The 24,624-nt window shown below is 45.6% G+C and overlaps 1 protein-coding gene across 2 annotated transcripts in view; it reads left to right on the top strand.

The window, feature by feature from the left end:
• ROR1 (receptor tyrosine kinase like orphan receptor 1) overlaps positions 1-12,700 on the top strand; it is a 337,647-nt gene extending 324,947 nt beyond the window's left edge. For both annotated transcript variants that reach the window (XM_074265748.1, XM_074265747.1), the window contains exon 9: positions 8,810-12,700. In XM_074265748.1, coding sequence (XP_074121849.1) covers positions 8,810-10,234 — 1,425 coding nt within the window. In that variant the 3' untranslated portion in view covers positions 10,235-12,700. The remainder of the gene's footprint in view (positions 1-8,809) is intronic.
• Positions 12,701-24,624: the final 11,924 nt, after the last annotated feature.

The raw sequence follows: 24,624 nt of genomic DNA, 5'->3' as shown, positions 1-24,624 counted from the left end.
CAGATGGGGATAATAATGCCTTTAATCATCCCTCTCTCCCGATATTGTCAGAATCAAATGAAGCCATCTGCTCTGCAAATTTAAGTGTTACTTACGTGTCCTCATCGTATAATATGAGATAACATTATATTATCAGAGGCAATACGAGCTTGTTCAATTGATGAGTTGAACTCATAGAAAACAAATGCATCCCTCTGCCTGGAGCCACATTTCTTTCTCATCTCTGACAGCAAAAGCCCTTCTCTTTCTCCAAGATTCAAGCAAAGTGCCTCAGTTTCCCCAGATCTTTCCCTTTTTCTCCCAGCTCAAACTTCCTCTACTTCAGATTTCCCTTTAGATCTTCACCGAGCCTTTCTCATCTTCCAGTTACCCTGCACGTATCTTTTTAATTGTACTATCTATACTAAATCGACCTAACCTATTTGTGGCTGGAACGTGAGTTCCTTGATTGCAGGAACCCCGTGTTTTTGCCTTTCTCTGTAGCCCCATGCTCATCACTTCATGTGTGTGTGGTGTCTGGCTGACTTTGTCCCTGTTCCTCTGTGAACTCAGTGTGCTTAGTGTGTCTCTTTTAGTGCACTGTAAGCTCCCCGAGGGCAGGGATTATTTTTTGTGCACCCCTGGATCCTCAGGGCCAAACAGGGGGCTCTGTATCATATCACAGAAGTTCCAAGCCTGAAGGAAACTCAGTCTCCATTTTCATCCCAAACCTGGACCCTGCAGGGATGAAGACCTCCAACGAGGGGAAGCTCACTGCCTTCCAGGGCAGCCCCTCTCCCCGTGGACCCTTTCCAGGAGCCGACAGGCTTCCCTGGGGCTTCTACCAGTTTGGTTATTGTTGTTTGTCCTTCATTCTCAAAAAGGTGATATCATGACATGCGAGTGAGTCAGATTAGAACCCCGTTCCCTTCTTCCCACGATAACCCAGAATATCAGAGAAATAGCATGAACTTTCTACTGTCTAAACATCCCCAGTTCTTCATCTTATCTTCCTAGTCATGTCAAAAAGCATTTATCGTGCACCTACTATGTACTCTGCCTAAATCTGAGGCTACCATAAAAATAAGAACTAGCCTTTGTTTTCAGAATTCACAATCAAAAAGCAACATAGATAAATAGATAGATAGATAGATAGATAGATAGATAGATAGATAGATAGATAGATAAACAAGCTATAGATAACAAGAGACAATAATCAAAGGGAAGGCACTAGGATCAAAAGGGATTGGGGAGGGCTTCCCATAGAAGAAAGGTTTGGAGTTGGGGCTCAGAGAAAGCCAGAAATCCAAAGAGAAGCTCTGAAATAGACTTTTGGGAGTGTTAGAATCGCGGTTTAAAATCCAGATTTCCTGGCAGTTGTCCATCCATCCATCCTTCCTTCCTTCCCTTCCCCTGTGTCATGCCCAAGAGGCCACCTTGTTTGCTTATTCCCCAGCTCAGGGCATGTTCTCCCCACTGAGCTTCCCTGCCATTGTAAATTAGCAGGTCCCTAATCAGGAACCCCAATGTGCTCCCTTTGTTACCCAGTCTTGTGTGCACTATCTGTTTCCATCTCTCTTCACTTGCTTTGCTGCTAAGAGGTCTCTGGGCATTGGGAGGAGGCTGAGGAGGAGGGAAAGGGCTCCTTGGGGAGGTTGGAAAGCGCCCCCGAAGCCCCCAGGGAATGAGAAGAGGCTGCACAGACAGAGCTGGCTGGGTTCCATGGGTGGGATAGCGCAGCTGGAAGCAAGCCTCTGGGTTGGGCCGGGAGCCCCGGGGGCCAGCATCTGATGGGAGCGTTCTCGGGTTACTGCAGGCGGAAAGGTAAACTTGGTGGGATGCTCCCACAAAAGAGCGGAACTTTCAAAGGGACAGGCCCCATTCTGCTGGGCGACTGGCTTTTGTTCAGGACACCGAGCCAGAGGGGAAGCCTGGGAGATAAGGCTTTCTCTCCCAGGGAGCCACTGCCTACTTGGGTGATCTTAGAGCCTCAGTTTTCCAGTCTTGTCAAATGGGGGAACCAGGTTCATTGATCCCCAGGGGCCCTTTGGAGTCAAAGAATTCAGGTCCCTTCCTCCTAGTGCTTACACTTTATAATGGCAGCGGGAAAGCCCATGTCCTCTGAGGTTGCTCTTCCCTGGAAGCTAAGCTTCTTGACCCCCAGGACTCAGCACCTGGTCACTTCTCACAAGGATTTGTTCATTCATTCTTTCCAAATAGCTCATGGGACCTGGGGTCTGGAAGAGCTGGACCTCTTGTCCACTATGATCTCTTACCAGTATGGACCTCTGACCAGTATGATCCAGGTCAGGTCCTCTCCTTTCTTGGAACCTCAGCCTTCTCATCTGTGAAACTGGAATAATAAATATCACCTTCTTCGCCACCCTACAGGAGTCCACTGGTTGTCTAGCTCAAGTGCTCTAGGTGCTAATTCCATTTATTAAGTGCCTACTATGCGTCAAAGTCTAGAGGGTCAAGGACCAAACGGGCGACGGCTCCTGTCCTCGAGGAGCTTACCTAGATGCTGAAATCTGGCCTCTGTGCTCTCACATCCCATTGAGATTCTATTGAGTCACTGGGTTTTGTTTTTCTGAAACAAGGACATCTGTTCTTCTCAGAGAGACAAAGGAAACCAGGACCTCCCTCCTGCTCTGCCTTTGCCTCCCCTGTGTGTCCTGAAAGCCAAGATGATGTAGCTGTCCTCCTAGGAAATGGGCTGGGCCGTCACACAGGGAGCTGGAAAGGGATCCGACCTTCTCTTTGAGATGCCGGGAGGATGTTGCGCAGCCAGACACACCGACCTTCTCCCAAAGAGCCCCACGGGCCAGCTGTTCTGGGGGACCACATGAGGGGACATATGGAGATGTGAGGCCTGGAGGGATGGAGAGGTTCCAAGATGATAATTCTCACAATCTGAAGAGGAAGGGAACTCTGACAGTCAGTCAGTGAGCAAGCATTCCTTGGTGTCCTGATGTGCAAAACGGGAAAACGAGTGCTCCTTCTAAGACGCGTACCCCCACAAGATCCATTAGCACGGCTGGAGGAGGAGGGCTTCCAGTTACTGCGGCAGACACAGATGGAAAAAAAGAGCCAGACAATGGCTGTATATCATTCTTAATGATTCTTCTTATCATGACTTCTAAGCCTTGAAACTCAAACAAAAGTTGTCCCATAATCGGTGATTTCCGAATTTTCAGTGCCATATGTAATTTTAGTATTTATGAGTGTTTGGGTGCCGTATGGGTGTTTTCTATTCTAAGCAAAACCCAACAGACATAGGATAGTCTCTGTGTATCCCCTGTGCTTCATATAGTGCCTGGTATACAGTAGGCACTTAATCAATGTTTACTCCCCAACTCACATCTTGAGTTATGGAATCACTGACCTAAGAAGGTCTTACTTCTACTAAATGGAGGAGCCGGTGGCTAAATCCAGGGCTTCCAGTGCCTGCTCCCAGCCACTGTGCCAGGCCCTAATTCTGAGCCCTTGCAGGTATGACTGTTTTAGCCCTCCGAGGGTGGCGCCCTGTTTGGTTCAGCTGAAGGAAGCGAGCTAGGTAGGGAGTTGTGAGGAGCTGGCTTTGGTCTTGGGGGGTCAGGTTCCCTCTCACTAGAGGTCCTTCACAAAGGCGGACAATGAGTCTCAGGGAGGTTGCGGCTTTTCGATCTAGAGATCCTCTTCCCATCCTGAGTGTTAGAGGTCCTGCTGATGTCAGTGTCCCCTGCTCCCACCACACCTGAACAGAACTGGCTCTTGAGAATGTGTTTGAGAAAAATGATCTCCCTGGAAACCAGCCGCCATGCTGAAAAATGCAACTCCTGACGGCCCATCCCCGCCATTCGGGAAAAGGGCCCAAACGTGGCAGGACGTTTGTGGAAGCTCGTCCTGGGCCAGAAGGAGGGAACATGGCGGCCATTGCCCAAGCCCGGGCCACTTCTCTGCCCGCATCGCCTCCAGAGAGAGAGCACGGATGGGGCTTCCAAAGCCTTTGAAAATCCAGGTATTTCTGATCATGAGCATGGGCGGGCGTGTCACAATTCTGAGCCTGTTGACATGAGAAAAAGAAAAGAAAGGCAGAAAGAAAGAAGGAAAGGGAGAAATATACAAGGAAGGGAGGGAGGAAGGAAGGAAGGAAGGAAGGAAGGAAGGAAGGAAGGAAGGAAGGAAGGAAGGAAGGAAGGAAGGAAGGAAGGAAGGAAGGAAGGAAGGAAGGAAGGAAAGAAGGAAGGAAGGAAGGAAGGAAAGGAGGGAAGGAAGGAAGGAAGGAGGGAGGGAGGGAGGGCTAGGGGCAGAAAGAGAAAGGAAGAGAGGGAAAGAAGGAAGGACGGAAAGGAGGGAGGGAGGTAGAGAAGGAGGAAGGAGATGAGAGAGGGAAGGAAGGAGGGAGGGGCAGAAGGAGGAAAGAATGAAGGAAGCACAAAGGAAAAGGGGGAGGGAGAGGATAAAGGAAGGAGGGAGGGAGGGGGAGAAGAGCAGGGGGAGAGCGCAGAAGGAGGGAAGGAAGGACGGAGGGAGAAGGAGACAGACAGACAGACAGACGGGAGGAGGGACTTGGGCCCCGGGTGGCCCCGTCCCGGTGGGCGATGGCAGAGTTCGCAGCAGCCTGGGCTGGCAGGGCGGGGCCCTCCGGCCGCCGGGCCCTCGGGCTAACGGAAGGCCTGAGGAGAGATGCGCGGGCGCTGCCTTTGTTCTGGGTTTACTTTGGCGGGGCCGCGGCGCCTCTGACGCTTCTCTACATCCCGGACATCCCCGCGTGACAAGCCCTTGTCAAACACGGGCGCAGATGGATGGCCCCTCCCCCCAGGCCCGGCCGGGCCGCCGGAGCCCCATGACCTCATCTCCTTTCATACTTTTCCCGGCCGCCGGTTCGAACAGACGGCCCGCTCGGGGTCGGCCCGGGGTCACATCACTTTCATTACTGGGATGTAATTTACAATACGCCAGACCTAAACAAGCTTCGCCCGAGGATTTGGCTAACGGGAACCAGCTGTTCCCGACCATGCGGCTCATTTCCGGCCGTCCCGCGCTCCGCCGCCGCCCGGGAAGCGCTTTTATGATTTCTTCCATGAGCGGGATTTATGGGAGACTCACATCCCCGGAGAATCCCAGACGTGCAAGTGGCGCTCGGAGGTTTCGGTGGGATGGGGTGAGCTGGGCCGCGACCGCCACAACAGCCCGCCCTAGACCGGAGGCAAAGGGAAACCTTCCCACCTGTAGGACCCGCCTTCCCACCTGTAAGACTGGCCTTCCTACCTCTTAGTCTCATCTTCCTACATGTTAGTTCCGCTTTCCTACCTGTAAGCCCCGCCTTCCCATCTGTAAGTTCCCCCTTCCCACCTGTAAGTCCCGCCTTCCCACCTGTAAGTCCCCCCTTCCCATCTTAAGTTCCCCCTTCCCACCTGTAAGCCCCGCCTTCCCACCTGTAAGCCCCGCCTTCCCACCTGTAAGATCTGCCTTCCCATCTGTAAATTCCCCCTTCCCACCTGTAAGTCCCGCCTTCCCACCTGTAAGTCCCCCCTTCCCATCTTAAGTTCCCCCTTCCCACCTGTAAGTCCCGCCTTCCCACCTGTAAGTCCCGCCTTCCCATCTTAAGTTCCCCCTTCCCACCTGTAAGTCCCGCCTTCCCACCTGTAAGTCCCGCCTTCCCACCTGTAAGTCCCGCCTTCCCATCTGTAAGACCCGCCTTCCCACCTGTAAGACCCACCTTCCCACCTGTAAGACCCACCTTCCCATCTGTAAGACCCACTTTCCTACCTGTTAGTCCCACCTTCCCAGCCTCAGTTTTCTCACCTGCAGGGGAACCCACTATAAATATGGATGGTGGCCCAAAGTGCGGTGGGCTGACTCCGGGTGTCTTTAGAATCCCAAGATCGGCGGTCTTTGATGGTCATCTAGACCAACTTGCTCATTTTTCAATGAGAAACCTGAAGTCCAGACTTGAGCGGCTCAGGAGATCACCAGAAGAGAAGCGGATCCTCTGCCTTGCGGATCCCACAGCCGTCCTCATGCTGACGCCACGGAGATGGGGCAGAGTCCCACTTCCGGTGTTTGGGTTGGGCCCGATTGCCTCCAAGGTCCGTGCTGGCTCTGAGATGATGGAATTTCCCAGGGAGACTAGTCACAGATTGGACTTCGAGGGTTCTCCACCGCCTGCTAGGAGGTGATGCAACGGGGAGGACCAGAGAGAACTTGGAATCCCTTCAAGTGCCAGAAAAAAGAGAGAGGAGAGTTTTGTTCCAGCGCCGGCTGAGAGCTCACAGCCACACCAGTTGTCAGGTCCCTGGCTCAGCCTCGTGAGACATTCTAGATCAAACTGGGCTGGCCAGCCAACAGCCCGCTTTGATTTCAGACAGAGTCGCTCTCCTCTAGGCAGTGAGCCCTACGTTGTCAAAGCAGATGCTTTCCACTCAAGAAAACAGACACTTTTCTGAGTTTCTTTTCAAAATTAAAACATTCACCACAAGAAAACGTAGTGTGAGAAAGAATTCACTTCTATTTGGTGAAATACTTTTTAGAGTACCTTGAAAGAAAAGTTGTCAAAGATGCTTGTTACCTTTATTTTCAACCATGCTTAATTTTCAGCTTCCAAATATACGCCCTCAAGATTACTTTAGCGGAAGGAAGGAAGGAAGGAAGGAAGGAAGGAAGGAAGGAAGGAAGGAAGGAAGGAAGGAAGGAAGGAAGGAAGGAAGGAAGGAAGGAGAGAGGAAGGAGGGAAGGGAAGAAGGAGAGAGGAAGGAGGGAAGGAAGGATGGAAAAAAGAGAAGAAGGAAGGAAGAAAGGAAGGGAGGGAGGAAAATATTTAAATATTTTAAAATATATTTAAAATATTTAGCTCAAACTACGTATTAGGAATTGTGCTGAGCCTTCACAAATATAGAAATGTTAAGGCATAAAGCCTATAGTAAGCCACTGTTCATATGTCTAATATGTTTAATAATAATAATACACATATGAACAGTGGCTTACTATAGGCTTTGTGCCATCCTAAACTGATAGGGGAAAATGATGACAAAAGCAAAAATAGTCCTTGTCTTTAAAGAGTTTACAAATTCTATTGGCGAAAAACAGAATGAACATAACTAAATATATACAATAAATAGCCAAGGGCAGGGCCCAGGTAGAGGATCTGAAAAAGACTCCTATCAACAGGAACTCTGAAGCAGAGGGTTAAAGGAAAGTGGGCATCTAAGATAGGGGAGGACGGAGAGAGGTGATGGAATCTTGCATCTAGAAAACAGCAACTCAGCCAATTGAGGTGGAAAGCAGTTTGTGAGACCCAGAACAGATTTGCAAGGGGGTGGGGAGGAGAGTGAGAGAGATAACTTCAAGGTTGTGAACTTGGGTGACCTTGAAAGAAAAAGAAAATTTTGGAGATGGGGTGGACTTATGGAGGAGATGGATCTAGGATTTCTACTTCGAACATGCTAAGTTTGAATTATCGATGAGATATCCAGGTGGAGCTATCCAGCAGATAGAGGATGCGAATTTAAGCACCCTCTATGTACCAGGCACTCTACAGGGCGCTAGGAATACAAAGAGTCCTTGTCATTGTTCTCAAGGAGCTTATAATCTAATGGAGGAGCCAAAAAGAAAAACATATGTATATAGGTGTATATATAAAATATAGGATAAGTAGGAAATGATTAACAGAGGGAAGGCCCTTGCACTAAAAGGGGATGGGGAAGGCTTCCTATGGAAGGTGGGTTCTAGCTGGGACTTAAAGGAAGCAGGGAGGTCAGTCGTTGGAGCAGAGTAGGAAGACTGTTCCATGCATGTCCTCCTCTTTGTAGAGATGATGATCGAACCCATGGGACCTGATGATATTACCAAGAGGGGATTTGTAGAGAAAAGAGAAATTAGCCTAGGACTGAACTCTGAGGATCACCCATGCATAATAGTAAGGGTCATAGGGAGCCAGAGACAGAAAGAGCTTGATGAGGGTCTGGGATCCATACAGAAGGGGAGGCATCTCATTGGCTTCAGAGAATGGTGATCCCCTATATTCATGGTTTTTTTTTCCTAAGAGTTTGTGAAAAGGAAGAGAGATACAAGCTGGACAGCTTAGGATGGTAAAAGCAAGCAGGGAACAGATTCAAACTCAGGTTTACTTGATTCTCCAGTCATTTGGAAGTATTTCCCGACATTATGTCTAAAATTCCCTCTTTTAGAGTCACCCTCATTGCTTCTAGTGCTGCCCTGGGCCCACGCAGAACCATCCCGATTCCTTTCCTACCTGGCAGGTCATTAAGTGTCAAATCCCTCCCTCCCACCCCAAGTCTTCTCCTAGGATCATGGATTTGGAACTAAAAGGGGCTTGGAGGTAACTGAGTCTAGTCTCCTCCCTTGAATACAAGGGATAAGGAATCATTGAGTCAGAGAATCCCACAGGTAGTGAGTGTCTGAAGCCAAATTTTAACCCATGTTCTTTTGATGCTTGAGTCCAATGTCCTTTCCACTGAGCCATGCCGCCTCTCTGATTCCTTATTCCCCTAGTTCTTCATCCTTTATCCATGGGACATTTCATCGAGTACTGGAAAAGTTCCCACTGTGCCCTCAAGTCCTTTTTTATCAAAATCCCCATTTCCTTTAAGTGACATTTCTATGGCATGGTCTGGAAGTCTTTTGCCATCCTGACCAGTTTCTGAAGGATGCTCTCCAGCTTATTCATGATCCTCCTAAAACATGGCTCCCAGAACTGAAGATAGAACTCCAGGTGTGCTGACTAGGTTGCAGAATGGCAGGATGAGAACTTCAGAACCCAGGGAAGTTTATATTAAAAGTTACTTTTAAACTCATATTAAAACCTTTCTTCTTCTTCTTCCCGCAGAGCAAAGCCAAAGAGTTGCCTCTGTCAGCTGTCCGTTTCATGGAAGAATTGGGTGAATGTGCCTTCGGGAAAATCTACAAGGGTCATCTCTACCTCCCGGGAATGGACCATGCTCAGCTGGTGGCCATCAAGACCCTGAAAGATTTCAACAACCCTCAGCAGTGGGCAGAGTTCCAGCAGGAAGCCTCCCTCATGGCAGAGCTCCATCACCCCAACATCGTCTGCCTCCTTGGAGTGGTCACCCAGGAACAGCCGGTGTGCATGCTGTTTGAGTACATGAACCAGGGGGACCTGCACGAGTTCCTCATCATGAGGTCCCCGCACTCCGACGTGGGGTGCAGCAGCGACGAAGACGGGACCGTCAAGTCCAGCCTGGATCATGGCGACTTCCTGCACATCGCCATCCAGATCGCCGCGGGCATGGAGTACTTATCGAGCCATTTCTTTGTGCACAAGGATCTGGCCGCTCGGAACATCCTGATCGGTGAGCAGCTCCACGTGAAGATCTCGGACCTGGGGCTTTCCAGGGAGATCTATTCAGCCGACTATTACCGAGTGCAAAACAAGTCTCTGCTGCCCATCCGCTGGATGCCCCCGGAAGCCATCATGTATGGCAAGTTCTCTTCGGACTCTGACATCTGGTCCTTCGGCGTTGTCCTGTGGGAGATTTTCAGCTTCGGGCTCCAGCCCTATTACGGCTTCAGTAACCAGGAAGTGGTAGAGATGGTCAGGAAGCGGCAGCTCCTGCCGTGCTCAGAAGACTGCCCTCCCAGGATGTACAGCTTGATGACCGAATGTTGGCATGAGATCCCTTCGAGGAGACCGCGGTTCAAGGACATCCACGTCCGGCTCCGCTCCTGGGAAGGGATCTCTAGCCACACGAGTTCCACGTCTCCCTCCGGCGGCAATGCTACCACCCAGACGACCTCCCTCAGCGCCAGCCCCATCAGCAATCTCAGTAACCCAAGATATCCCAACTACATGTTTCCAGCTCAGGGGATACCTCAGGGGCAGATCGCTGGCTTCATTGGGCCCCCCATACCTCAAAACCAGCGGTTCATCCCCATCAATGGGTACCCAATACCTCCTGGATACGCTGCTTTCCCAGCAACTCACTACCAGCCCCAGGGGCCCCCCCGAGTCATTCAACACTGTCCCCCTCCCAAGAGCCGCTCGCCCAGCAGTGCCAGTGGCTCCACGAGCACTGGGCACGTGACTAGCTTGCCCTCTTCGGGATCCAACCAGGAGGCGAACATCCCCTTGCTATCCCACGTATCCCTTCCCAATCATCCAAGTGGAATCGGCATAACCGTGTTTGGAAACAAAACTCAGAAACCCTATAAAATAGACTCAAAGCAACCGTCTTTACTAGGGGACTCCAATATCCATGGACACACTGAATCAATGATTTCTGCAGAACTGTAAAACACAAGGGGTTGTTTTATATAAATATGATATACAGTACAAACTAGGAAGCCGTAGAAAAGATTTATATTCAAATATTTTATTAAAGTAAGATTTGTTTTGATTGTTTAGCAGACATTGCAACAAGTATCTTCTGTGAAGTGTAACTGTGTGCTTAGCAGGATGGGCAGATACAGGCAGCAAAAAAAAAAAATCATTATTCAAGCGACAAAAATTATTAAGTGCCTATTTTGTGCTAAATGCTGGGAATACATTCCCTGCCCCCGAGGAACTTATATTCTATTCCTATTGTGCCTTGAACGTCATGTCATGTTGTGTAATCTGGCTTTAGGATCGGTTCACATTACGTTAGGTCCTCAAAACTATCATCCAATGAAGTGTCCTTGTCAAAGAAATGTCAGAATGGGATCTCAGCCAAGTCAGAGTCCATTGGCTGTCTAGTGGCTTTAATATTCCTCGAATCTGTCCAGTAGCTTTTGTGTGACCGCCATGTCTATTTTCATGTTTAGAAGGGATAAGATTTTGGTTCAATTGAATTATCGTGCACATTGGGTTGGAAAACTGGTGTTTACTTTTTTTTTTTTTTTTTTTTTTTTCGGTCCAGACTTGTCATTTCAGCATCTCGGGAACTCCCATTGTGGAAATTCCCCACATCCAGTTGGCTCTCTAGAAATGTTCCTCTGGATCGACAAGGTCAAATGAGTACCGCATGGTAGCATGGTACCCGCTCAGTGCTCCTTCCCCCTTTTGTATTCATACATGAGCAAGAGTTGAGAGAAAGATAACACTGACTCTGAAGGTTTGCTATCAATTAATCAGGATTCCTAACTCTTTTTTTTTTTGGTCCCAGTCTGACCTTGGCAACAACCAAATTCCTTGCTTAAGTTAATTAAAGCGATGCCTTTCAAATGAGCCCAGTACGTCCAATGGGCTTTCTTCAAATCCCAACATTTAAACGACTGTGGTTGTTGGAAGTGGATTGGAATCCCCCAAAATATGATTCCTATATGACAATTACACTATGATAGTCCACAACCCCACCTCCCATGGGATTATAATGGAGAGACAGGATTCCCATTTTATAAATAACTGGGCTATTTAATGTTAAATAGAAACAACATGATATTGTGTAGTGTACACAGATGGAGGTATGGGTTGTGGAGTAAATGATCTTTACCAGCCAGACTCATTTTATTGAGTAGGGGATTTGCATAAGTTTCATGTTTCTATACAGAAGGGATTTTCATATTTGATTTTTGTTTCTCTTGGGGAAACATTTCCCTTTTCTTAGAATGGTGCCTCATATTAAAAAAAGAAACAAAGAGACATAGATGGGAAGTCAATCTTGCAAACAATATTTAACATGAGAGAATTAGAAACATCGCGATGTTTCTATTTTTACAAATGGTGTTAGAATGAAGAACAAAGCAAGTCTGTGTTCAGAAAAATGTCTTGGGGTTTTCCCGAATGCCGTCTCTTAAATACCCAGAAAATAACTTATCTAAAATGATAAATGCAGTTTATTTGCAGTAATTTAAGGCTATGAGAAGTAACATTCATTGATTTCATGGCACAAATAAGCGTACTCAGAAGTTACGTGTCTTCATATTAGATAGGTTAATTAGGGCAAGATATTTGCTTCCTTTTGTTGCTATGCAACTGTTTATTGATGATGCTTCAAACCACAATTTTATATATATTCATATGACAATCATTTTTCCAAGAATATTTATTATTTTAGGTAAATATGGAATTTTAGTGAATCTGAGTTTTTCCAGCAGTCCCTGAAAGGGAAATTAGTATTCCTTGAGCCATTTAGCAATTTTTTTTGGGGGGGAAACAAACATTTTTATAGCAACAAAACCTGTTTGATTTAACTTTTTATAAAGAAGAATGGCATTGTTTTTCAGCATTTGTATAATTACTGTTCTACATTCAGGTACAAGCCTTCTGGATTTTGAAACCACTTTTAAGATCTAAAAGTTCCATGATTTGGCATCATGGTATCTTTATTTTGTATGAAAAGAATATTTTTTCACAAACTGAAAAATATCATTTGCTCCGTTGACAATGCTTTTTGGTAAGATGCCTTTGTGTTCATATCTATTTTTGCACAAAACAATGTCCACGTTTTGTATTGCAGAAGTGAAAAATACAGTTCTGCCTTTTCTATCTCATCTGTTTCTCTTATTTTTAATGATGTAGATTTTCTTCTAATCCCTCACGGCAAGATTTGGATCAATTGCCTTGCCCGTGTTTTCTTATTTTCACTGCATGCATTTTAATCACTGTATTCCTTGATGTTTGATTTATTAATTATGGGCATTTCAATTAGAAGAGCATGGAAATGTACTAAGAAAAGCTATTTTATATTGAAATATATGCATTTTGTATTCCACACACAGAGATGATATTACACACTGATTATTTTATGCTGCTGTTTATTAAAACATTTTTAATATAAAATATCATCATTTCCTGGATCTTGCTATAACAGATTTGGGGGAGATTGAAATAATGAGAGTGAGAATAATTTTTTGCTGACTTTCTTTGATGTCACCAAAACAGTATATGACTGATAAAGAAGATGGGTTGCGGCAAGAATGGGGGGGGTGGGCCCAACTCATGAATGACGTACAATTTCTACTGGTTTTCTATTAACATCAAGACAACCTGAGAAAGATCCCCCAACTCATTGGGTAACTAATCCTACTCCCCAGTGGCAAGTGAAAAAGCGGCACACAAAAAGGCGTAAGCATGGATAAGCGGAAATATTCCTCATTGGAGAGAAGGTCCACATTGGTGATCTCCTGGAATGGAAGGACAGGGATTGGCTCTTTAATTACACCAGTCTATGTCAGAGCTTGCAAACCCTTTGTGCCCAAGACACTTTTATGTGACCTCAGGTATATAGGTATATAAATATGTACACAAATCAAACATTTACTGATAACAAATCATAATTTAGTGTTTCCCCCCCCCTCTACATTCAGTTATACAATCCCATATGGTAGGGGTTCTCAAACTACTGCTGGTGGGCCACATGCGGCCCGCTGAGGACATTTATGGGGCCGCCCAGGTTATGGCAAATGGGCTGAGGGGTGGAACAGAGGATGAGCTTTTGTTTTTACTCTAGTCTGGCCCTCCCACAGTCTGAGGGACAGTGAACGGGCCCCCTCTTTAAAAAGTTTGAGCACCACTGATATGGGATCACGACTCACAATTTAAGAAGCTTTGGTCCAGGGAATTCCCAGAGGAATACAACCACTGGCTTTTCTCCTGGCATTCATGGGCTCCTACACTGGTCAAAATGATTTACAGTCAAACTGATAGAAGATTTCAGCTTTCCAAACCAAGCTTAACATAAGAAATCATTTGCTTTGAGGCTAAATGTAATAAACAGAATTACAGGCACCACTGACCTTGAGAACTTCAAAGCAAAACTTGGCTACACGCTCAAACACATGTGCAGATGTGTATATACGTATATGTATGCATATGTATAGAATTTTTTACATATGTGTATATACATACACATGTGTGTACAGTTTGTTCTGTTATTTCAGAATTTGATAAGTAGGCAAAATATAATGATAGTATCATTTGCCTACTTATCAAATGATACTGGATAAGTCACAACTCAATCTCAGTTTCCCCATCTGTAAAATGGGGATAATTATATTATCTACCTCACAGGGTTTTGTTGTGAAGAATAAATAAGATTAAAATATGTAAAGCACCTTGTGAACAGTAAACCTTTACATAAACATGAACCACAAATTCAACAAGATACTCAGATCAAACATTTACTGATAATAAATCATAATTTTGTGACCTCCACATTCAGTTACACAATCCCATATGCGATCACGACCCACAGTTTAAGAAGCTTTGGTCCAGGGAACTCCCAGGGGAGTAATTAGTCATTCTAACTCCGAGGACAAGCAGAATGGACCCCTGAAATCAACTTTGTAATCCATGATGGGAAAATAACACAAGAAGTAATTGGTAAATTTGGTTAAACAAAAGGAGAGCAGATCGTTTCCCTTCGTAATCCCATACTGCTAAATCAGCACACGTGCTGCTAGAGGAATACATTTTTGCGGATTCTGCATTTCAATGCCTTGGGAAAGAGTCTCTTTCATGTCATCCCGGTTCAGACTCCAAGTCTTGTCTCAGAAATCAGAGCCCGCTATAGATCTGGAAAGGGAAACCCCCCTGCACCCTGTCATGTAGCCCCTCGTCATATCGCCGTGACCCATCCCTCGATATGTTGATACCCAAAAGATGTCTAGTAACTGTCACAGTTCAAACGCATGTTCCCACTTCATCAAAAGAGAAAATCCCCCGACCGGTGATGAATACAAACTGTCAAGGAAAATGCTCATCATGGCAAGAGCTGAGAAACTTGTCTGTTCCTGCCATTGCTTACAGGACGAGGAAACGCAACGAAGCCTTGAGGGAATCATCTGTCAGTCTGGAGCAAGATCTTGTCATCACCTCTGTTGACTACAGGCTCAGCGTAGCCATCGCTTCATGAGACAATACGAGCTGTGTCAACTTGAGTTTCTCCCTCCCACCTTAAGCCACCCTCTCCTCTTCATTCTTCCTCACTCTTGCTTCCAGGCACATAATCTCTCCATTCTCCAGCCCAGCCTCCTATGAACCATCTTCTGGCCACTGGGACTGATCACCACAGCTTGCTCTCACACCCTATCAGCTCCCTTGGTAACTGGAAGAATAGCATTTAAAAATAATGCAGATATCTAGAACTGAGGGAGATCAGAGGTTAGCTCATCCATCTTAAGGAGAAAAAATTAATTCTAGAGATTAAGTGATTTACCCAAGATTATCCAGTAAGCATCAGAAGCAAGATTTGAATCCAGGTCCTCTGAGCAGGGATTTTCTATCTTGTGTGCTGTACCAACTCTGACTGATGAGAAGGAAGATGCAGCTCATTTCAGTGAAGACCTATTTAAGTACTTACTGTGTGCCATGCACTAATTTAGGGGATGAGAGTATTGGGTACCGAAATCACAAATACATCTATCAGTCAATACAAAACATGCAAAATAAATACAAAGGAAGGCTTCTGAGCATGGGCAGCAGAGAGAAATAGCTAGGAGAGCATCAGTAAGGACCTCTTAGAGGGGGTGGCCCTTGAGCTAAGTCTTGGAGACAGGGAGGCAGGCAGCCATTCCTGGATGTGGGATGCCACTCAAGATACCAGGAAAATGAGATCTTGTATGATGGGCAGAATGAGGGAGCCAGACTGGGAAGGCTTGCTAATGTCAAATAGAGCAGTGTACGTTTTGACCTAGAGACGTATTAGAATCCATATTCTCCATCAAGGCTCAGATCCCAGGGCTTCTATACTAGATCTTTCCTGACTGCCAGAATTCCCAGTTCTTTCCCTAACCTGAAATTATTTGACATAAATTTGTATGTCTTCACATTATCCCTTACAGCCAATGGAATATAAGCTTCTTGGGGGGCAAGGAATCATTTCTTTTCCCTGTATTTCCAGTGGCTAGATAATCAGCATTAAATAAATGCTTGTTAGTTGGTTAAACCCTAAGCTCCTTTTTTAAAATAAAAATCTATAATAATGAAATTTTTATTTTCCTAATGAAAACAAAGTACAAATTAAAGCCAACAAAAGTGAAACCAATGTGATGAATTCACTTTGTAGAGTCAATACAGAGTAGGACTAAGGATTATTTAATAGAGTACTCTGGTCAAATTTTAATCTTTCTTTGCTAAATCATGATGGAGGTTTAATTAGTTATGATCACAAGTCTTCAGGGGCAATGTTTTCTTTAAAGAAAACGATATAATATGGAAAGTAGGAATAGTGAGAAATATATGTATGTGTGTATTCCCATGGATATGTATTTGACCATGGATAGATAGATATGTTGACTTATAGATAAAGAAACATAAAAATAAGAGAAAGACAAAAAGATAGAGATACAGAGAGAAACAAAGAGAGATTAATATCAGGGCAAAATGTAGGTTTACAAATGCCAGTTAAGATATCATATTTTATAATAAAAATGACAATGCTACCCAAATAGAATTATTCAGCGTCATGCCAATGAGATTATCAAATAATTACTTCATAAAGCTGAATGAAATCATAACAAAATTCATATGAGGGAAGGAAAACAAAACATCACGAGTATCAAGTGAATCAGTGGTGAAAAAAGAAGAAAAGTGATCAAGCAATGCAGGATCTCAAACCATGCTAAAAAGGAATAATCGTCAAAAATAACTAGCATTAGGAAACAAACAGAGACGTTGGTCGGTGAAACAGATTATGTACATAATAAACAGAAACAAAGGAGCACAGTAACCCAGTGTTTGACAAACCCCCAAATCTTAGTCATCAGGGCAATAACTCCCTTTTTGACCAAAGTTTTCCCAAGAAAACTGGAGTCTTACAGAATCCATGATAGACCAAGTCTCACCTTATACCAAAGTAAGTCCCCGGTGAGTTCATGATTTGTGATAGAATTCACAAATTACTATAGCACAGGTAAATCCTAAGCTTCCTGAGCTGGGGAGTGCCATGGTTATTACGTGTGTTTGATAATTGTTCAAATATAGATATTGCAGGAGGATGGGAGGAGTCAGGGCTTTGGGGTCAGAATACTTGCACTCAAAGCCCATCTGAGCTACTGGCCATGGCCTTTTTCATCTAGAAAATGGTGGAGTAGGAGTCTGTCAATGGAATATAAATTTCTTGGGGGCAGGGAATCATTTCTTTTCCCTGTATTTCCAGTGGCTAGATAATCAGCATTAAATAAATGCTTGTTGGTTGGTTAAACCCTAAGGTTCTTTTTTAAATAAAAATCTATAATAATGACATTTTTATTTTCTAATGAAAACAGAGTACAAATTAAAGCCAACAAAAGTGAAACCAAGGTGATGGATTCACTCTGTAGAGTCAATATAGAGTAGCACCTCATAGAGTTCTACTGGTGCCATCATTCTAAGGTCCCTTTCACTATGGCCGCCAAAGTTGGTTTGATACCCTACCACAGGATCCTCTAGAAAGATCTCAGGAACTCATTCTTCTAATCATTTTGAAGCCTTCTTGGTTTCCTCCATCATCTTTGAAGAAAGGAGGATCCCACTGATATACCAATGTATCCTTTGGCTCATTTGACAAGGTAATTTGTTAATAATCATGGGAAAGGACAGGAGGCTGAAGGCTAACAGCCTCCATCCAGAACAAGTCCTAGTCCAGTTTGCCCACAACACGGTTTTCTGGAGAGACACCAAGCGTTTTCATATGGACCAACTTAAACTGGGTGACCTCCAGTGAGGCTGCTGGGCCCTTGAGCTCACGATTAGCCAAAGGAAGAAAAAATCCTCCCTTCCACGGGGAGATGGAATATGGCGGGAAGGTCAAGGATGGGCTGTTTTTTAGAAGTCGAGCCGGGCGGCTCGGCTCCCGCTCCCACTCCTCCTCCTCCCTTCCCTCTGTTTCCTGTTGAAGGAGGCTGACTCCCTGACCCAGTTGGCTGAATTGAGTCACCTGTGGTTTGTTTCCATGTTTCCTTCGGCAGCTGCAGTCCATTAGCCCTTGGCTGGCTGCGTTCTGCTGGGGGTGAGCTCCTTACTCCATGCAGATGGTTAAGAGCTGTTGGGGGGAGAAAGAAGGTGGGGGCTGCCAGAGCCTTCTCAGCCCAGAGGAATCAGAGAGACAACTTGGAGGTGAAGCTTTGAATACTTTTCATTTATAGAACATTTTTCCTCCAACTAATAGCCTCACATGCTGGAGGGAAAACAGTACATCAAAGAAGCGAGTGGGGGGAGGGCATGGGGGTGGGCAGCAGGGGGAGGACACGGAGGAGGAGAGTCTTCCTGCCAAAAGCTTCCAGCACCTGAAGGGTGTTACCATAAATACCAAGAGTATTAGGGCAGTGGGAACTCAGGGGGCCAGAAACCCTGCGGAGACATGAAAGCACAAAAGGTCAGTGTAATCCTCCAAGAAATCAAGCTGCAGAAGTCTAGCACCGTGGAGGCAGGCAAGGGAGCAGCTGGTGGTGCAGTTGTGATCACTGGATCCTAAAGCCCCCAGCGTCAAAATCAGAACAGAGACAGTCCAAGTTTGGACACATGTTAAAGTTGGAAGAGGTCGGTAGAACAGGGGGTGTCACGGCTGGGAAGGGCCTTAGAACTGGGGATGTCAGGACTGGGAGGAGGCTTAGAACACAGAATGTCAGGGACAACAGGGATTTCCAGAGTTATTGCAAACATGGCCCTTTCACTCTTGCTTATTAGGCTCCTGGCTTAACATACAACCCCCTAAGGTTATGCATATGATCCCTTATGTATAATCCCAAATTTCCAAAAGCTGTGGGCGTATCAACGCTCACTCCCCGTGGAGTCTGTGTGCGTCATCCAAGGACCTGTCCAGGTATGTTCGCACATGATACTTTGGTTCCCAGGTAAGGAGCAAGTTGGCATCAATAATTCAAGGAGGGAATGCTCACTCTGTTGACAATCTGGGGAGAAGAAACAGATAAACGAGGTCTCTGCTCCAGCCCCTCCCCAGAGTCCTCTGCTACAGGTGGACACGTCTTTGTCTCCCCCTATTCCTTGCCCGTGAACCTCCCAACAAGGGCTCATAGAACCTGGAGCTTTAAGGTTGGCTATCATGTCCCTCATGACCTCTGGGAGAGAAGATGAAGGCTTTGTGATTCCCATTTTACAGAGGAGAAACCAGGGCTGAGAGCCACCCAAGATCACCAGCGAGTAAGTCCCCGAGGCACATTTCCATATTCAGAGCCCCTGAAAGTGATGAGTGCTCCTGCTGCCTCCATTTCCTGCCTTTGCTGTGAGCCAGTCCTCATGGTTAGCAGCGTGGCAAGAACCAAACACTGAGGGTGCAGAAACTTTCCTGGGGGTGTTCCCCCGGAAGGTGATGCTGACTCCTCCAAGCAGGCTCTTTAGAACTCCCCCTCGCCCCCACAAGGCAGATTTCCCGATCCCTACTGGAGACCTATAGTCAACATGAGGGTTTTGTCATTTTGCACAGAGGAGGACCAATAATCTAGCCAGGAATCCCTTCCGCGTCTCCAAATAATCATCTAGCTTTTACTTGAAGAACGACAAAGATGGGGAACTCACTACCCACCCAAGACAGTCTCCTTTGGGACCCTTTTCATTACTGGAGGTCATTTCTTCCACTGAGCTTTGACTGGGACCCATTCATTGCTCCTCCTGCACCAAACAAATCCCTCTGAAACAGGACAGCCTTCCACACAAATTTCTTTTTGCAGCATTATTGTGAGGGATCCAAAGAATGAGACATGGCCTCGGGCTCTTTAGAACATCCTGGAAAAGGCACAACCTAAAGCCACCAATGAGAGAAGCCAGGGAAGTGAAAGCACACAGCTCAGGGTCTGATGAAAAGAAGGCCTGAATTCAAATTCAGCCTCCGACCCAAACTTCTGAGTCTAATCCGTCTCTGGGATTCTGGGAGAAATGTAACAACAGCTCCCACCTCCAGGATTGTTATGAGAATCAAATAATAATTATAAATCAGCACAGGGCAAGGGCCAAAATAAGCACTATATACATTTTAGCTCTTATCACCGAGTAAAGAGACCCACTCAGAGCGTTCGGGAAATTTTAAGTCCTCCCACAGAGAATTACCCATCCATTCATTTTCTCATTGACCGAGTGGGAGTGGGGAAGAGGAGAATCTGGTTTGGACAGAAGGAAGATGCTCCCGACAAGCATAGAGCCCATTGCCATGGCCTGGATAGGGAAGGGGATCACAGGACCATAGATTTGGAGCTGCAAGAGACCTCAAAGGTCATTTGAGGAAGGGAAGAAGGCAGGAAATAAGCATTAATTAGGCACCTACTATGTACCAGGTACTCCATTAAGTACTTTTACAGATATTATCTCATCTGATACCACCCCAAGAGGTGGATGCCATTGTTTTACAGTTGAGGAAACAGTAGTTAAGAACTTTGTCCAGGATCACACAGCATTCTTTCCTAGGAGCTACCTTTGGGAAATAGGGGCATAGTGACGGCTGATTCTTGTATGGATTTGTTATGGCTCGTTATTGCTTTTCATGGCACCCCATGGGTGTGTAACTTCCACAAACATACTGCACGGAGGCTGCCTCATGAGGAATTGACATTGACCTTTCAAATCCTGCACCAGAGGAACCCAAGATCTCCCAGATTCTGCCATTTTCTGCCAAAAGAACCGTGGACGGTGAGCCAAATCCCAGTTTTGAAACATAGTTGGGTAAAGTCATCTCTCGAGCCTCGATTTCCTTGTTTGTAAAATGAAAGATGGGACTTAATGCTCTTTAAAGGCTGCTTCCAGTCGGGGTTCTATGATCTCCTGATGGTTGAGTGTTAATAGTACTATTAACACTGTTAATAACTTTGCAGGGTTATTGTGAGGAGCCAATGATATAAAACTTGCAAAACACAAAAAATCCACTTAGCCCAGTGCCTGCCACTCAGTAAGCACTTAATAAATGCTTATTCACTCCCTTTCCCCTCACAAGGCCCAATGTATCTAGGTCAAATCCAGCCTTGCTTTCCTCTATTCTATTGCCACCAAAACTTCCATTACCCAAATTGGGGTACTGTAAAGGTCCGGTCATCTCTAAGTTATCCTTTCAGACTGCCACCTCATCATTAAAACTGAGCCTTGAGATGGATAGATTGGGAATAAGGAAGAGATGGGTTCAAATCCTGACTCTGCTATTTGCTAGCTTTCTGATTTACAGCAGGTCCACTGACCTCTGGGATTCAGTTTTTCTCAGCCAGAACATGAACCATTTGGACCAGAGCTTTGATGTCCCTTCCCACGCTAGGGCTATGAACGAGTTCTCCTTTCCAGATTGCAATCCATCGATTACTTCTCGTCCCCTGTTGCTCTTCTCTCCCATCCCCCATATATCCCCCTACAGAATCTACCCACCCCGGGGAATCTACCCTTTGGCTTTTTGAGCATCTGTGGGTACCATTGAGCTCTCCACCTCCCCCTTTATTATCTCCAGCCCCCACTCCAAGACCAGTCCACTTGCTTTGCCAATCTCACTTTTTCTGAGTCTGTTACAGGCAGACAAACCTTTGATTTGGCTCAGGAGCTCGGCTTGATTGTGGGTACATGGTTCTGTGATCCAGTCCCTATCCCTGCAGCCTTGCTTGGTCTGCCCACAAAGCTTAGGACCCACTCCTCCTTCCTTCTGCCTTTTGCCATGTTCTGCACTCACTTGTTTGTGAGCATGTTGCTCCTGCCCAATATAATGTCAGCTTTTCAGAGGCGGGGATTCTCCTGACCTGGTACCAGCACCTGGCACAACGTCAGTACTTAAAAGTACCCGATTGCTTAGAATCTTGTTCCTCTAAGGCTCCTGTCAAGTCTCACCTCCCACAAATGACCAATGCTAGCTGCCCCAATGGCTACCATGCCACCTTCCTGAGAATACTTGGAAGGCTGTGTGGCTCAGTGGCTAGAAAGTTTGACCTCTTAGCCAGGAAGTCCTGGGTTCAAGTACCACCTCTGAAAACTAGGTGATCCTGGGAGAAGCTCTTAACCACCTTAGATAAACCCCTAAGGCTCTTCAAGTTATGAACCTGCATTGGGGAAAGGGAGTTTGCTCCCCCAAAATGTGGGACAGCTATGAAACCATGGCCCCAGTCTCCATTTTTGATTTTGCCTGTATTGTATCCTACCTTTTCTGGGCTGCCTCTGCACTCCCCAGTACAGTGTAAGCTCCTCGAGGACATTTTTGTCTTTGTATCTTAGCACAATGCCAGATGTGCAGCAGGTACAGAGTCTCCCAGTGCTTCCAGGGCCATCTCCAGTCATCCTGATCTATATCTAGCCACTAGTAGGTTGCTCAAGAGCCCAGGAGACTGGTTTCAAGTCTTTCCTCTGACTTGAATTATCTTTCTGTGTCTCAGTTTCTTCATCTGTAAAATGGGTGGAAAAAGGATGAGATGAGATGATCTCTGAGGTCCCTTCAGTTCTAAATCTTTTGTCATAAAATCTCAGAAGGGAACTCTATGATCGTCTGGTGCTAGTGGGAAATTAACTGATTTGCCTGAGGTTACACAAGCAGTGAAGCTGAGAAAAGGAATTCGAACTCAAGTCCTCAGACTCCAAACCCATTACTCCTTTCAATATCACCCCTCCATGATCTCACTGGCAATCATTGCTGCTGCCACAGGTGCTAATAATCATAACATTGGAAATGGAATCGCTTTTCTCGTGCGGCAAGAGAATTGTATAAATATGTTTACACATATTGGATGTAACATATATATTTAACATGTTTAACTTATATTGGATTGCTCGCCATCCAGGGGAGGAGATAAGGGAAGGGGGAGAAAATCTGAAACACAAGGCTCTGCAAGGGTCAATGTTGACAAATTATCCATGCAGATGTTTTGAAAATAAAAGGCTTTAAAAGAGAGAATAAAGAAACTCCAAATTATTTTTTAAAAAAGGAAATGGAATCACACACAATTCAAGTTTACAAAAAGTACCACATAAATGACACTCAAAGTCTACTTTTATCAGAGGCTGGCCTAATGTAAAAAAAAAAAAAAAAGGAACAAGCATTTATTAAGCACCTACTGTGTACCATGCATGTGCTAAGCACCGGAGGGAAAAAGAGGAAATACCAGAATCTTCTCAGACATGGTTCAAGGTCTTTCTGGGGAGCAAGGGCATATATACAGTGACACCTGCAGGTAACCTATAGAATAAATACAAACAGAATAAATACATACACATACAGCCTACTTAATGCAAGGTTGTTTGGGAGGGAGGCCGCCACCCTTGGGACCTAGGGGGGATGGAATCAGGGTTCAGCTGTGGGAAGTTTCTGGACAAGACCAATGGGGCCATTTGTTTTGCTTGCGTATGTGTAATTTTTTTTTCTTTTTCACAAGGCCTTTGTTTTTGTTTTCAGCAGGAACAGGGAATGGAAAGAAAAGAACTATTTTCTAATTGAATTAAACAGGAATAAAAATAGGTGATGTTTGAAATCTTGCTTGAAGGAAGAAGGGGATTCTCTGAATTTTCCATGTAAGAAATGTCAGGAATTCGGCTCTCCAGCTTCGTACCCAAGGCACTTTCTTCCCGTTTGATCTCGAAAGATTAACATTCAGGATTGCTCCTGACATTTATATTGAGGAGGGAATCGGCGATTATTAAAAACAGAGAAACTTAATATTGGGAGTGAACATCAAAAGGTCTCGCAGACAAAGAGGGGATCATATGATTTGAAGCCCGAGCGACTGAAAGCATGTGTGCTGGGCTTCGCTGGCTAGTTAACAGGGCAGCCTACATCAAAATAAGATTTAAAACACTTCTCACAGCCGGCCTGACATTTGGCGAGAGCCGGCCTGCCTTTGCTCCGGAGGATGAGAGTTCAAATCCAAACGAGGTTAACACTTTGTATGGCTGCATATTTTCCTGCTCGGTGAGGGGATGCTCTCTTCCCCCTCCCATTCTGAGTAAATGAAAACATCTGGGTGAGTCCCTGGGGATCACATTAGAAAAAAAATCTGGCTGTTAAAGCTGCCTAAGGCCTAGGTAACTTTTAAAGGGGCTGATAATTACACCGTCTGTCACAGGGATCTCCTAGGCTGATGAAAATTCTTCTGCTGGCATTGGTCTGGGCTTCCATTTCAAGGAATTCTGGGGCCATGCTCACCTCTGCCCTGGTGATTTCTGGAGCCACATGTGCGTAAAAGTTATCAACAGGAGGCTAATTATTTTCCAATCTACCTTAAAAAAATTCGTGTGTGTGTGTGTGTGTGTGTGTAAATACTTGTATCTGTATCTGTTTTTTAAGTTAACTGAAGAAGTAAGGCCATCTGAAATGGGGAAGGGGAAGGTAGCGTCCTTGGCTACTGCTTCCACTCGGACCTGGATGGAGACAGCCCGAGAGCCAGAGCCCAAGAGCCCTAGCAATGGCTCTTCTCCCCAGGCTGTTGGTCTTCCTTCTGGCTCAGGCCATAGTCATCTTGGGTGGAAGAGTTGGCCCATTTCTCAACTACTACTGACAAATAGGTAAGTTCAGGAAGGTTGCCTAGGCCTAGGAAACAGGGCTTCTTAAACTTTTCCTACTGGCAGTCCCTTTTTCACCTGACAAATTTTTGCATGTCCCAGAAGATAGATATATGATAGAGAAACACAAATCAAACATTTACTGCCAATAAATCATAATTTCCCAACCCCCATACTCAGTTATGAGATGCCACATGGGATCCTCACAGTTTAAGAAGCTTTCTTCCTGCTTCTAAGCCAGCCCCCAAAGCCATCTTCCCAGGAAGTTGCCCTCCGCAGCCACAGCTACTGAAGACCCAGAAACAAAAGCTCTCCTTAGC

The sequence above is a fragment of the Sminthopsis crassicaudata genome, chromosome 4 (assembly GCF_048593235.1).
Source record: "Sminthopsis crassicaudata isolate SCR6 chromosome 4, ASM4859323v1, whole genome shotgun sequence".
NCBI classification, from domain to species: domain Eukaryota; kingdom Metazoa; phylum Chordata; class Mammalia; order Dasyuromorphia; family Dasyuridae; genus Sminthopsis; species Sminthopsis crassicaudata.
This window is presented reverse-complemented; position numbering and strand designations above follow the sequence as displayed.